General features: G+C 63.3%; 1 protein-coding gene across 13 annotated transcripts in view; it reads left to right on the forward strand.

The window, feature by feature from the left end:
* PRR5L (proline rich 5 like) overlaps nucleotides 1-11,840 on the forward strand; it is a 141,984-nt gene extending 130,144 nt beyond the window's left edge. For all 13 annotated transcript variants that reach the window (XM_077863629.1, XM_077863627.1, XM_077863630.1 and 10 more), the window contains 2 exons: nucleotides 1,426-1,552; nucleotides 9,079-11,840. In XM_077863629.1, coding sequence (XP_077719755.1) covers nucleotides 1,426-1,552; nucleotides 9,079-9,473 — 522 coding nt within the window. In that variant the 3' untranslated portion in view covers nucleotides 9,474-11,840. The remainder of the gene's footprint in view (nucleotides 1-1,425; nucleotides 1,553-9,078) is intronic.
* Nucleotides 11,841-13,382: the final 1,542 nt, after the last annotated feature.

Raw genomic sequence — 13,382 nt, forward strand, 5'->3', positions numbered from 1 at the left:
CTTGGTTCATTCTCTCCCATCGCTGTTTGAAATGCTTAATCATTTTTGAACAAGGGACCCCACCCACGTTTTCATTTTGCCCTGGGCCTTGCAAACACGTGGCCGGTAACCCCCTCTGCTGCCCCCCGTCCCCTTGCGGTGCCAGGCAGCCGTCACGGCGGCGCCACATCTGAGGCCCACCGCGGTCGGTCTTGCATCTCCTCCGCTCTGACCCCATCCCGGCCCCGACCCCGCGTCCTCTTCCCCCGAAGTCCCCTTCCCAGGGCTCCCTCACGTTGCCTTAGGCCAAACCCCCTCCTTCCCAGCGCCCCCAGCCCTCCTGTCCCCACGGGACGGAGCCCGCACGGGGCAAGTCGCAGCCTGTGCGCCCGGGAGCCTGCACCTCACGCAGCCATCCCCACCCCGTGGGATGGGCCCTTCCCGCTTCACCACCCCCCACCTCCTCCATCATCTTTTCCTCCAGTCCCAGAAAAACACCAGCACGGTGGGGAGTGTTAACTTTTTAAGTGAAGGTGATGGGACCCCTATTCCCATTTGAGAATTTGGTGGGGGCATCGATGGTGTTGGGCTGAGCACAGCCCCGCAGAGGCTTTTCCCTCTGCTCCCCTGCAGCCCCTCTGCACAGAGCAAGGCTTCGTGCCCTTTCCAGGGAGAAACCGGGTGTCGTAGGAGCCCGCTGGGCTTCTGGAGAGCCTTGGGCGCCTCTGGTCTCCTCTTTGGTTTTGGCCGTTGTCATTTGCGTCAGTGGGTGTCTGCTCAGACTTAGCCCCGAGCACGCCTGTCGCGCCGGGCCTTTGAGCTGACTCTTCATCTCGGTGCTAAGTGGGTGTCTAGCTCCAGAGGGACCCTCCCCCCTTTCTCCCGCTCTTCTGGATCTTTCCCATTTTCTGCCCCCTTTTCTCTTCTAGCCTCCTTAACAAGTGGCGAGAAGGTGGGCTCAGGGCCCAGACAGCCTGCCTGCCTCCCAGGCCTGGGGCTTTGCCACTTGCCCAGCTGAGCTTTGCCGGGCAGGTTCCTTGAGCTCTCTGGGTCTTCACGTTCTCATCTGTAGAAGGCGGATGCTGAGGGCCCCCCGACTCCTTGGGTTGTTGAGAGGCCTCTGTGCTCTGGTGCACGTGACGTGCTCGTGCAAAGCGCCTGCCTGCCAAGTGTGCAGCAGCCATTAGGACAGTGGCTGGGACCAGCCCTGGAGCTGGTGTGGGGACCGTCCCGCCTGCCCCGCGTCGGCAGGGCCCAGTGGGAGAAGCCGATCACTGTGACCCGTGGCAAGCGACTGGGGCCTCGGGCCTCACATTCCTGCATTACAGCCACGAGGATGCTGCTTGCTTGGCACGTGGCACCAGGGCGGGCAGGGTGTGCTGCCTCGGTGCCAGCTGGCCCGGGCAGCTCTCGACTGACCTTTGTCTCTTGGGTGTTTGTTTGCAGAGCGTTCACGAGCCCACAGGCCCGAGCGAGGGTTATCTGCAGCTGGAGGAATTGGTGAAGCAAGTAGTGTCTCCTTTCCTGGGCATCAGCGAGGACCGCGGCGTCTCGGGTCCCACGTACACGTCGGGTAAGGGGCCTCGGTGATCATGCTGCCCGCCGTGCTCTCCCGAGCCTGGTTGGGGTAGCCAGTGCTCGGCTTCTGACGTGGGCCCGCGCCAGCCTGTGCGTGTTGATCGCCCACGTTTCCCGCCGGCCTGTGTGCCAGTCGCCTCCCCGCCTGACGATTCCCCTCCAGGGGCAGATACTGCGCCTCTGTGGTATCGCTTGTCTCGTCCGCATCTGAGATCGCTGGCTTTGATCTTTTCCTGTGGGCCTGCGATGTAAGTGCTCCCCGTACGTGAGACCAGAAACTGTGCCTTCTGCACGCCCCACACGCGCTCGCGTGGAGAATCCACCTGTGATGGATTTTCCCTGGAAGGGAGCTTGAAATGTGAAGCCGACTCGTTTTGCGTGCGGCCCGATGAAATGGAGCTGCGGCTGCCCCCTCCACGTCGGAGGTCCCGTGGGGCTCAGCATCCCGGCGGCAGCGGTGAGGCCTTTATATAAAGGCGCTTGGCACCTTGGAGAATCTAGAGGTGATCTGATCTGTCCCTTGTCTCAGTGCGGCCACAAACCAGATGCAGAAATAGCCAGAGAACAGACTTATCATAAGAGGTATCAGTCACTCTTTAAAGCCCCCAAAATGCAGGAACTGGGACGCCTGGGGGGCTCAGTGCTTGAGCGTCTGCCTTTGGCTCAGGGTGTGACCCCGGGGTCCCGGGATTGAGGTTCCACCAGGAACCTGCTTCTCCCTCTGCCTGTGTCTCTGCCTCTCTCTCTGTGTCTCTCAGGAATAAATAAATAAAATCCTTAAAAAAAAAAAAAGAAAAAAAAATGTAGGAATTTCCCAATTTCCAGCAACTAAGACCGTGGTTGGCACATAGTAGGCACTCAAAAAGCTACCTACTAGATGGTTGGCCAGTGGTCGTACCCCAAGGCGGGGATGACCGGCACCTGTACAGAGGTGCAGAAGCAGAAAGGGGGGTCCCTGGGATTGGACTCTATTGCCCGCACCCCCTCCCCGTGCTTTAATGGCCTTGTAGCCCAGCTTCAAAGACGAGGCCAGGGGAACAGCCCCCAGCGAGGTTCCTGCCCCTCGTGGGCGCCACTCCTGCAGGAGCAGCAGGCGGGCCCGCTTAGCCGCAGCCGCCCCACGTCTGGGCTGCCTTCCCTCCCTCCGGCCCCTGCTCACACCCTCATCCCAGCTGGGGGTGGCACGAGCCAGAGTAACAACGCCAGCTGAAGGAGCACCGTCCCCTGCCTCCGCGGCCGTCGGGGGACGGGGGGCACGTTGCCATGCCCTCCCTAGAGCCCACCCCTGGGCTCCGGCTCAGCCCACCGGCTCACAGCTCGCCAGGCTTGCGGCGGGAGGCCCCAGGCGGATGTCAGGGCACAGGCAGGTGCACGGGGCCATGGCAGGGACTTGGCGGTCGGCCGGGCCGAGGGCCAGGGACTGGGGTAGATTTGGAAGTCTGTTGCGGGGGGTACTTGATCTGAGAGGGGCCGCCTATGGCTTTCCAGTTAAAATCAGAGGGGTGCATACCTTTGCCAAATCACAAAGCCAAGGAAGGTGCGTGAGGTTTTCTTAGACACCAAGGACAGTCCTCGCATCTGGGCTGCAGTCTCAGGAGGCGCAGGGGGAAAGAAAAAGACTTTTTTTTTTTCTTTAAGATTTTATTTATTTGAGAGAGAGAGAGAGCGAGCACAGAGGGAGAGGGAAAGGGGAAGCAGGCTCACCGCTGAGCAGGGAACCCGACGGGGGCTCGATCCCAGGACCCTGGGATCACGACCTGAGGGCAGATGCTCCACCACTGAGCCACCCGGGTGCCCTGATTGTTTTATTATTATTATTTTAGCAGATGGGTACGGAGACCCTCCCCCAGGAACCCTGTGAGGTGAGGGGCAGCGGCTACACCCATGCCCACAGCAGCCCCATCCCTGCCCTGTGGTGCCCGCGGCCCCGTGAAAAAGTCATAAGCAACAGGTCACAAACAATTCCTCGTTAGCGGACAAGCGCTCTGAGCAGGGGACGTACATCAGCCACAGGGCCTGGCCTGGGAAATCAGGGGAGGCTCCCCAGGGGAGGTGATATCTGAGGAGGGCCCTGTAGGGTGAATTTGAGTTTGTCTGCCTTCCCTGTTCGCTCAGCTACCCCAAGCGAAGGGGAGGCCCCGTGGGGTCGGGGGAGCGCTGAATAGGAGGTCGGAGCATCGGAGGAACCGAAGGACCTTCCGAGTCCCCAGGTGGCTGGTGGCAAGGGAGGGCTCGGGCCACAGGCGACGTCTTGGGCACAATGCCAGGCGGGCTGGGTACCACAGAGTGGGCCCCGCTGTCCCCGTCCTGCAGGTGAGGCAAACGAGGATTGAGGTCACGTGGCTGTCGGAGCTGGGACTTCAGAGCTGCAGGCTGTCTGTCCTGCACGCCCAGCCCGCCCACCCCGGCCGCTCCTAGAAGGTGACTGTGGCTTTACTGCTGGTCCTTCCCCCTCATTCCTTAGCCCGGCAGGGGCCGGGGGCCAGACATCGCACCCCCAGCCCCTTCCCGTTGGGGACACGCCTGTGCCAGAGCAAGTGAGGGCTCTCTGGGCCTCAGTCTTCGCCTCCGTGACATGGAGACCGTAACCTCCACCCTGCCTGCGGGAGGTCTGGAGGAAGAGTGAAAGCTTTAAAAAAAAAAAGGCATTTTCAGAGGCCAGGCCTACACCCCACCTTTCTAGTTAGCAGTTTCCAAGCTGCTGGCCTGGCTGCCCGCGGGGCCCCCGGAGCCAAGGCTCAGGACACCCAGCTCGCTGTTTGTCCCACACGCAGGCCCCGGCCGCCCATGGTCTTCCTGCACCGCGGCTCCAGGCACGGACTCCTGCTGGTGACAAGTGGGCACTGAGGGCCGGGCGAGGCGCCCACGCGGCACGGGATGCGCAGAGGCCAGGGTACCTGCTGCGGCCAGCCTGTGGGCTTCTCTGGGGCTTTGAAAGGAGCTGCCGTCGCTGGCCCCAGTGTGGGGGCTGAGTGCTGGAGCTCAGGGGGGTGCCCGCGAGCCCCGAGGAGTAGAGGCCCCAGGCCCCACCCTGCGTGAAAGGCAGGAGGAGGAGGACGTGGGTGCTGGCCAAGGCCGCAGGACGTGGCTCCTCCCTCGGCTCAAAGGGCCCCAGTGCAAGGACAGGACCCATTCCAGCCCCCAGAGGGTGCCCACTGCTTGGTCTCTCTCTCTCTCTTTCTCTCTTTTTTTAAAGATTTTATTTATTTATTCATGATGAGAGATGGAGAGAGAGGCAGAGACACAGGCAGAGGGAGAAGCAGGCTCCGTGCAAGGAGCCGGATGTGGGACTCGATCCCAGGACCCCAGGGTCACGCCTTGGGCCCAGGGCAGATGCTTAGCCCCTGAGCCCCCCAGGGGCCCCGGGGTCAGTGTCTGGGAGGGAGCCCTCCTCCCGTGAGCGTCAGGGCTCGGCCTTCCCTGCCCGGGGAGGACGGCAGGCAGCAGCAGCGTGGGCAGCTGTCTCTGCGCCAGGCCCAGCGTGTGGCCCGACCCACTGGGGACTCAGCTGACGGGCTTGTCTGAGGCCGACTCTGGAGCCTGGTGGGAGCTTGTCGAGGAAGCGCCGTCTGCCCAGGGGACTCGGCACAGCCCGGCGGTCCCTGTGGTCTCTGCTGCGGCCACACCCAGGCTTGGGAACCAAAACATTCCACCCAGAAGGCAGAAGAAGGAGTCCTGGGCCTGTCCCGTGAGTCATCAGCAGGCATCGGCCATCGGGAGGCAGGCGGGGCCTGCGGGGCCTCGGGACCCCAAGGGCCGGGCTTCGGCGGTGTGGCCTGAGGGAGAGGGCTGAGCACGGAGGGGGCGGAGGCGCCCCGTGTTCGGGCCCCAGCCAGAGGGTGCCCTGGCCTCCGGGGACTCGTTCCAGATGAGAAACTGTGGGTGCCGCGCCCCCTGGGGCCCCAGACCACATCCTGGGCCTTGCCGGGCTGCGTCGTCAAGCCCGAGTACTTGCCGTCTCCCCCTTTAGACCGTCGGCTGGTTGAGGGCGGGGAGCGCCCGGCACCCCAGGCCCCAGCGTAGGTCTCTGCTGAGTGACGGAGTGTCCGGGTCCCGTCTGTCCGTCACCCTGGAGCTGGTGCGTCTGAAATGACTCCTCTTCATGACTTCTCGGGCTCTGAGCTCTTGACCTCTGCCCTGACCTTAAATTTTTTCTTTTTTCTTTTTTTTTTTTTGTTCCACCCGAGGTAGCATGCGGTGTTGTGTTAGCTTCAGGGGTGCACTCCAGTGATTCGGTGACCCCATGCTGGCGGACCTTGTTCTACAGTGACTCGTGTGCAGGCCTCCCAGGGGCCTCGGGTCCCGAGTCCCTCACTGACTAGCTGCCAAGTCATGTAGCATCTTGACTTCAGGTCCCTTTCCTGCAAAATGGCCAGACGACGAACGTGTCAATGAAGCACCTCCCTTGTTGATCCGGGGCGAGCACTCGTGGATGCTCAGTTAAGGACGGCCCCCGAGACCCCGGCCCCCAGGCATGTACGTGTGCGCGCTGGGCTCAGGCCCCCGTGGCAGGTGCCGTGTCCGGTCCCCGTTTCTCCCTCTCAGCAGCGAGCGCCGCGTTTCACACGTTGCAGGTCAGAGGGTCCGTGGAAGGGGAGGGGGCAGGTGTCCTGGGGCCCTCACTTGTGGCGGCCGCCCCTCACTGTGGCTCCAGCTCTCAGGAGCCGCTGCAGGGGGCCTCTCGTCTTTGCTGCCTGTCACACCCCCAAGGACCGCGGGCTTCTGGGCCAAGGGCGTCCAGGCCCCCATCCGGCACGGCCTGCCTGGCTCATTCGACCCGGGTGGGGCCCCGGGAAATCAGAGGCGCCGTGTATGCCCCCACCCCCCCCACCCCCACCCCCAGCTTGCTGCTAACAGCGAGCTGGGGACCACCGAGCTCTTCCAAGGGCGTTGTTTGAAGGATGGCACTTTAATGGAATCCCTGCTTCTCCGGGCCCTTCTGGTGCTTCTATCTCAGTTACCAACTCCTGGTCCTAAGGGTAACACACGGTTATTGTAAAACTGCGAGGGGACGCATAGGGATGTCGAGGGCGTGAGCACCGTGCGTCGGGAGAACTCGGCTGACGCGTGGCGTGGGGTCTTCCTCCGTGGTTGCTCCTTGCCCTCCTGTCTCCTGTTCATTCCTCCCCAAAGAGAAGAGCCGCCCACCCAGCCCCAGCCCGTGTGTGCCGAGCCCCCGGGGGCTGCATTTGCTGTTCCGGGTCTTGGAGGGCAGCAGCCGGGCTGTGGGGCCGTGGGGCTGTGGGGCTGTGGGGCTGCTGTGGGGCCGTGGGGCTGTGGGGCTGTGGGGCTGCTGTGGGGCCGTGGGGCTGCCGTGGGGCTGTGGGGCTGCTGTGGGGCCATGGGGCCGGTCTGGGCACTGCGTTCAGGGGCTGCCCGCGTGGCGCCAGGCCTCGGCTTTCCTCCTCTGAACGACGGGGATGATGAGGGGGCCCTGGTGTTTCGGACGCAGCTGGGGGCTCAGCAGTGAGGAAGTGGGTGGCAACACCCAGGAAAACTCCACGTATTTTTCTTTGGGGTTGAGACATGATTATCGTTACCCACCAGACAGCTCTCTTGGGGCCCAGGGCCCCTGACTTGGTGACTCAGCCCTAAGGCTAAGGGTTTCAGCCTCCCGTCCTAGTGCGTGTGTGCACGTGTGAGGACACACACAGGTGTCGGTGACAGGAGCCGCGAGCGCCTTGTGGACGCACACGGCAGGTCTCTCTGCGACGCCCGGGGCTCTGGAAGTGGGAACGGCGCATGGGCCCCGCGACCCGCGGGAAGACCCGAGTAAACCAACGCAGAGTGGGCGCGTGTCCCCAGGGACGGTCCCGGAGCAGCACTGTCCGCTTCCCCCTGGTGTCTGCTGTGGTCTCGTCGGTGTGCAGGGCCCCCTCCCCGCCTCGCTCCCCACGGCGGCGCACCGCAGCACCTGCTCACACACGCAGCGTGTCCCTTGGGGGGTCTTCCCGAGTCTCAGGGACACGGGAGCCGTGGGAGCGGCCAGAAGGCTGGGAGAAGCCTGCACTGGTAGGAAGACGGAGGCTGAAGGAGCCCCCTGGGTCCTCAGCCCTCCACCCCGGCCTGCCCCACGGGGGCCCTTCATCCAGCCCCTGATCCGGGCGCAGGGCCTGTGAGGGAGCCGAGGCGGGCTGCCTTTAGAGGGGCGTGGGCCCTCACCTCCCTGAGACGGAGGGGATGTAGGCCTGGCGTGGTCCTGGCTTTCCTCGCCCCCCGCCCCTCAGGCCCCAACCCAGCACAGCCCCCTGGAGCACGGCCCCCGCCTGCCCTGGGCCCCCACGGCTTGTCTGACCACAGGTGGTTCTGTCTGGCTTCAAGGGCCCTCCCGTGACCAAGGGCCATCCCGCCAGCGCATATGCATCTCCCCTGTTTCACATCTACCATGTTCCCACCGTGCTGTGGCTGTGGCCTGACAGTGCACCTGGCTCAGCACCTGGCTCAGCACCTGACTCCCGCTGCTCCTGCAGCTCGGAGTGCTGTCCCTTTCCCTCCCAGCTCAGTGTACCTCCTCCCTGACACGTGGATGTGCCTTCTCCTGCCCCTGCACCCTGTGCACTTGGCCTGTCCTTCCCTGGAGACGCTCACCTGTCCTAGTAAGGTGTGCTTCGTGTGGCCACGTAGGCAGAGCCGGGTCTGCTCGCCTAACCCCCAGCCGTACTGCATCCTCGCTGTGTGCATGCAGGTAGATTATTAGCCACTCTCCCCACCCACCCCCGGACACTCCCATTTCCTCAAGTAGGAGCTAAGAACATACCGTGAGTTAAGCTCAGTTTTTAGGAGGAGGCAAAAGATGAGTGCATGTCGAGCCTTAGCGTACGTTCTGGAATGCGGGGAGAGCTCAAGCAGCGGCTCTGCAAGGACTCGTGTCTGGCCCTCCTCTTGGTGTCTGCCTCCACAGGGCCCCCTGCAGCCTGGCCTGCTCCTTGATGGTGCCAGCGGCTGCCGGAGTCGAGTGTGCCTCGAACAGAATGCAGGCCTCAGCCCTGGACTTGGTGGGGGGAGCGTGGCGGGCCCGGTCAGGGTGATTTGGGGGACGCCCCCCTGCCCTCGCTTCCACAGCTGAGGTCCCCTTGGTTAAGCTGGACATAGGCTCCCAGGGAGAAGCTCACCAGCTGAGCTCCACCTCGCCCGCTGTTGCCAGGGGGGCCACCTCTGGCTGCACGGAGTCAGAGGGCTTCTTTGGGGTTTTTTTAAGATCTTATTTACTTATTCATGGGAGACATGGGGAGAGAGACAGAGACACAGGCAGAGGGAGAAGCAGACTCCATGCAGGGAGCCCAATGTGGGACTCAATCCCAGGACCCCGGGGTCACGGCCTGGGCAGAAGGCAGCTGCTCAGCTGCTGAGCCCCCCAGGTGTCCCCGAGGCTTCTTTCTGAGCTGCTCAGCCAGTGCCCAGGCCCTGGAGGAGACTGGTTGAAAGGGAATTTAGGGCAAATGCAGTGAAGCTCGGGCGCAGCTGGGAAAGGGGAGATGCCCTCCCTCCCAGTGACAGGCTGTGCGGGTTTTTCTCTTGCAGCCCGACGCCACTCGAGGGTGCGGCCCAAGGTCGCCGTCCTGAGCTACGCCTCCCCGACTGCAGCCACCAGCCGGCCGCCCCCCGAGACGGCGCTGACGCCGCTGACGGAGCAGGAAGGCGAGGCCTACCTGGAGAAGTGTGGCAGCGTCCGGCGGCACACGGTGGCCAACGCCCCCTCGGACATCCAGCTGCTGGCCATGGCCACCAGGATGCACCCGGGCCTGGGTGAGGAGCCTGGCGGCGACGACAAGTGCCTACTCCTGCCGCCCAGCTTCTCCCCGCCCCACCGACAGTGCTCCAGTGAGCCCAACATCACCGACAGCCCTGACCAGCTGGAGCAGGTGACCAGGGGCAGCCAGGAGGACACTGAGCTTAACTGTGCTTCCCTGAGCTGAGTGCCCACCTCCCGGTTCCCCGGGACGGCCTGGCCACCCGTGTGAACACGGCTCCCGTCCCCGGGGCTCCTGAAGGGCCCCTCCCAGGGGTGCCGCTGCCTCTGCCTGCCTGGGGATCTGCCGTGCACAGGCCGGGCCCCAGTGGCCTGGAGGGACCCTGCTCGTGGACTTCTCCATTTTCCTGACTGTGACCACGTCTTTGCAGCCACGCAGGCCCAGACCCAGCTGCCTGCTGCTCACTCTCTGCTTGCCCGACTCCAGAGCCTCCTCTCTGGGCTCTCCCCCCAGAGGCGTCCGATGCTGCTCCCATCCCCTGGCGTGATGACAGCAGGGATGTGCTGGTGCCTGGAGTCCCCCTTTAGGTCCCCGTGGTGCAGGCTCCCGGTGAGAAGCGGGGCCTCGGCTTCTCAGGCCCCTGTCCTGAGCTGAGGGAAAGCAGGCGGCAGCCCCTGCCTAGCACGACTCCGAGAGCGCGCCTTCCTTGTTGTAGTCTCAGAACTACTGGGAAGAGTGGTCCCTCTGGTGGGTGAGGGTCATCCTCACCTGTATCCGGATCCTACATGCCGCCCCTAGCCTTTGGCCCTGGAGGGCCGCACGGCTGGAGAAACCCCCTCTCAGAGGAAGCCTCAGCGCTCCCCTCTCCGGCCTCCTCCCAAGCTGGGGAAACAACCCCCCCCCCCCCGGTGGAGTAGCTGGTGCCTTCATTGCTCTCTCTTTTCAGAAACTGGTTGTTTTCTTGTCGTGGGTGTGGGACCAGCTGATGCCAACCAGTTAGTCTGTTCCTGGATTTGACTTGAATTTTTAAAATGTGCATTGTTTCAAAAAAAATTTTTTTGGTTTGCAAATATTTGCACGTAGGATCTTGCACTGCTCATTTCCAGGGGGGAGGTGTATCTTCTTCAAAGTTGAACCTGAACAACCCCCGCCCCTCCCCGCCCAGGAGAGGAGCCTGCAAGTGGTTCGGGGTGCAGGGGAGCTGGGGTGGGTGGGGCTCGTCAGCCGCAGAGCGCTAGACGCAGCTGGACCAGAATCCAGATTGGCCTCCCCTTGTGAGCGTCGTGGCCCATAGCACGGAGGTAGGAAGCCTCAGTTTGCCTCAAGAGTAGAGGGGCCTAGCAAGTGGAACGTCTTAGGGCAAGATGGGGGCGATGTGGGCAGGCCCCTTTTTTTTGGAGAAATGTTCATTGCCTGTGATTACAGAAGTGCCCAGAAGTGCCTGGAGTTTCTAACAAAATGCTGTCCGGGGCAGTGGGCTTTGGTGCTGCGCTGCGTCCTTAACACTGCCTTCTCTGGGTCCCGGCTTCTTATCCACCTGGAACCCCTGTTCTCTGTTTGCCTGTTGGCCCCGCTGACAGCAGCTCCAGAAAAAAAAAAAAAAAAGAACGAAAGAAAGAAAAGAAAAAAAAAAAGAAAAGAAGGATTTCCTGAATTTTTCTGGTACCTTCTGGGGGTCCTGCTGGTCTTTGGAAACTGTTAATGACCTCCCCGAGACGTGAGGCCACGTGGCTTCCAACATGGCAGGAGGTGGCCGGGAGGGGACGGGGACACTGAGCTGCCAGCAGGGGAAGAGGCCTTCGAGGCCTGTCTAAGCCTTGACGGCACATCCCTTCTGGGTGAAGATCTGAAATGTGACCGGGGTCGTGCTCTGGAGGGCTCGTAATTCGGAAAGTTTGTTGAAAGAGTTGTCTCGTTTTTCTTCTCCGGAGAGCGTGGGGAAGAGAGATGTCCGAAGGAGGCCCTCTGAGAAGTTCCAACAAAAATGATCCCTGTGCGGGTGTTGGACAAAGTCCACGGACTGACCGATGTGACGATCCGTTTGCCCGATGGTGTCTGTCCTCACTGGTGACACTTAGCACTTGGGACTAGTGTCTGGGGGTCCGGGCCAAGGTGTTAGCCACGCTCGGGTTGCCTTTCTCAGTTCACAACATTCACGACGACAGATGTGCTTTTAAATGCCTTGTCCCTACGCTGGCCGCCCCCGAGCAGGACAGCGGCGGTCGGTTAAGTGCGTGAGCGCCAGCCCCGGCCCGTGTCCTCACCTGCTGATGGCCGTTAGCCACTTTACAGCTTCACCTGGACGCCCGTCCTGATAGTGCACAGTGGGCGTCTCAGACCCTGCTTGGAAGATTCTGTGGGATGTTTAGGGGCCGGTGAGCCGTCGGGGCCATTTTCGAGGGCGATGGCTGTGGCGTCTGCGACCGCCTCTTCTCCGACCTTTATGAGATGCAGCGGGGATCTCCTGGCGGCTGCGTTTTAATGCCAGGAAGCGATCTCGGCTCCGAGCTCTGAGTGAGCTCACAGCCCAAAAGCCTTCCCGTGTTGCCTGTTTCCAAAATAGATTCAATAAACAGCGTGTTGTGCACGTCATCCCGTCCCCATGCTGTGTGGCAGGCGCCGCGGTCCCCTGGCTCTTCGTGCGTCCTGGCCTCACGCTCTCCGGGCCGCCTCTTCCTGCCTCCGCGTCTCTTTTCCTGTTGCCTCCGCTCCAGGATCGGGCGGTCTTACCTCAGCCAGTGTCCCCTGGGATCTGCTTGCCACCCTCAGCTGGATGGGCCAGACATTTCCTGGACTGGCAGCCCGTCTGCCGAGCTTGGCAGCCACCGAGCGAAGTCTGGGAAGGCCAGGCCTCGTCTACCAGCGGCGTGGGCTGCCCCCGGGGGCTTGACCCAGGCGGGCCCCACCGCGGATGCTCGCGGGTTTTTTTTTTTTTTTAATTTTATGTATTTATTCATGAGAGAGAGAGAGAGGCAAGACAGGCAGAGGGAGAAGAAGGCTCCATGCAGGGAGCCCGACGTGGGACTCGATCCTGGGACCCCAGGATCACGCCCTGGCCTAGAGGCGGCACTAAACCGCTGGTCCCCTGGGGATCCCGGGCTCTCTGCATACACACGCCTCCGACTGCGTCTGGCAGAGGGGAGCCCGTAGCCTCGTGCTGCCTGTGTCTTCCGAGGAGGCCGCAGCAGGGCTGGCCCGAGCTGGAAGCTCCGGGGCGCCACGGGGAGCCGTGACCCCAGCTGACTGGCCACCCGGGGACGCAGAGCGGCCCCGACGTCTGCGCTGAGGCTCCAGGGGCTGCCAGGCGCCAAAGGGCCATGGCTCGGGGCCTTCCTGTCGCTCGTGGGCCGCGCATCCCGGCTCCGAGGGGCGTCCTCGGCCGGCAGGACGGCAGCCAGCGCGGGGTGTGCAGGGGCCCCGCAGCCAGGAGGCTGCAGGTGGCCTGCGGGTGCGGGTCCCCGCGTGCCCCACCGGGACTCCCGCGCCCGCCGCGTCTCCTGCTCCATCCTCCTCGGCCTTCTAATCGCACGAGGTGGTCAGGCTCCCGCCCGGCCTCCTGCCACCGGGTACCCCCGGCCTTGTCCCCACTTCCATCTCTCCCAGGGGCGTCCCCCGCAGACATTCCTGAAACGGACTTCAAAGGTCTCCCAGGGTTCGGGGACAATCCACACCCGGAACGTGACCCCAGGGCCCTTTCCAGGCGTGCGGCCCAGTGCCTCCCCGTGCACAGGCGGCAGACTGGACGGTTCCTGCCCGGAGCCGCCCCCACACCCCCACCTCGTCCCTGCTGCCCCGTCTCCCTGGGGGCCCTGCCCACCGCCGGGAGCTGGAGGTCGGGCGGCCGAGGAGCTAATGGGATGGTGGTGGCGGGTCTGATGGCCCCTCCTTCCTTCCCACGTATTTGTACAAAGACCTGCACCCCCTTTCCTTGCTCCGCAGGCAGAGGCCTTCCCCACGCCGCTCTCTAACCATGTTGCAGGCAAGGCTGCGGGGCCCAGTGACCTGGGAACACCAGTGGGGGCCGGGCCCCCACCGCACCCCGCGGCCCCTTCCCTTCCTGCAGCTGCCAGCGGCGGCCAGTCCCCGTAGGCCACGACCCCTGCCACAGGCCGCTGCTGCCTTCCTGGCCTGTCC

This window comes from Canis aureus, chromosome 21, assembly GCF_053574225.1.
Source record: "Canis aureus isolate CA01 chromosome 21, VMU_Caureus_v.1.0, whole genome shotgun sequence".
In the NCBI taxonomy this organism is placed as follows: domain Eukaryota; kingdom Metazoa; phylum Chordata; class Mammalia; order Carnivora; family Canidae; genus Canis; species Canis aureus.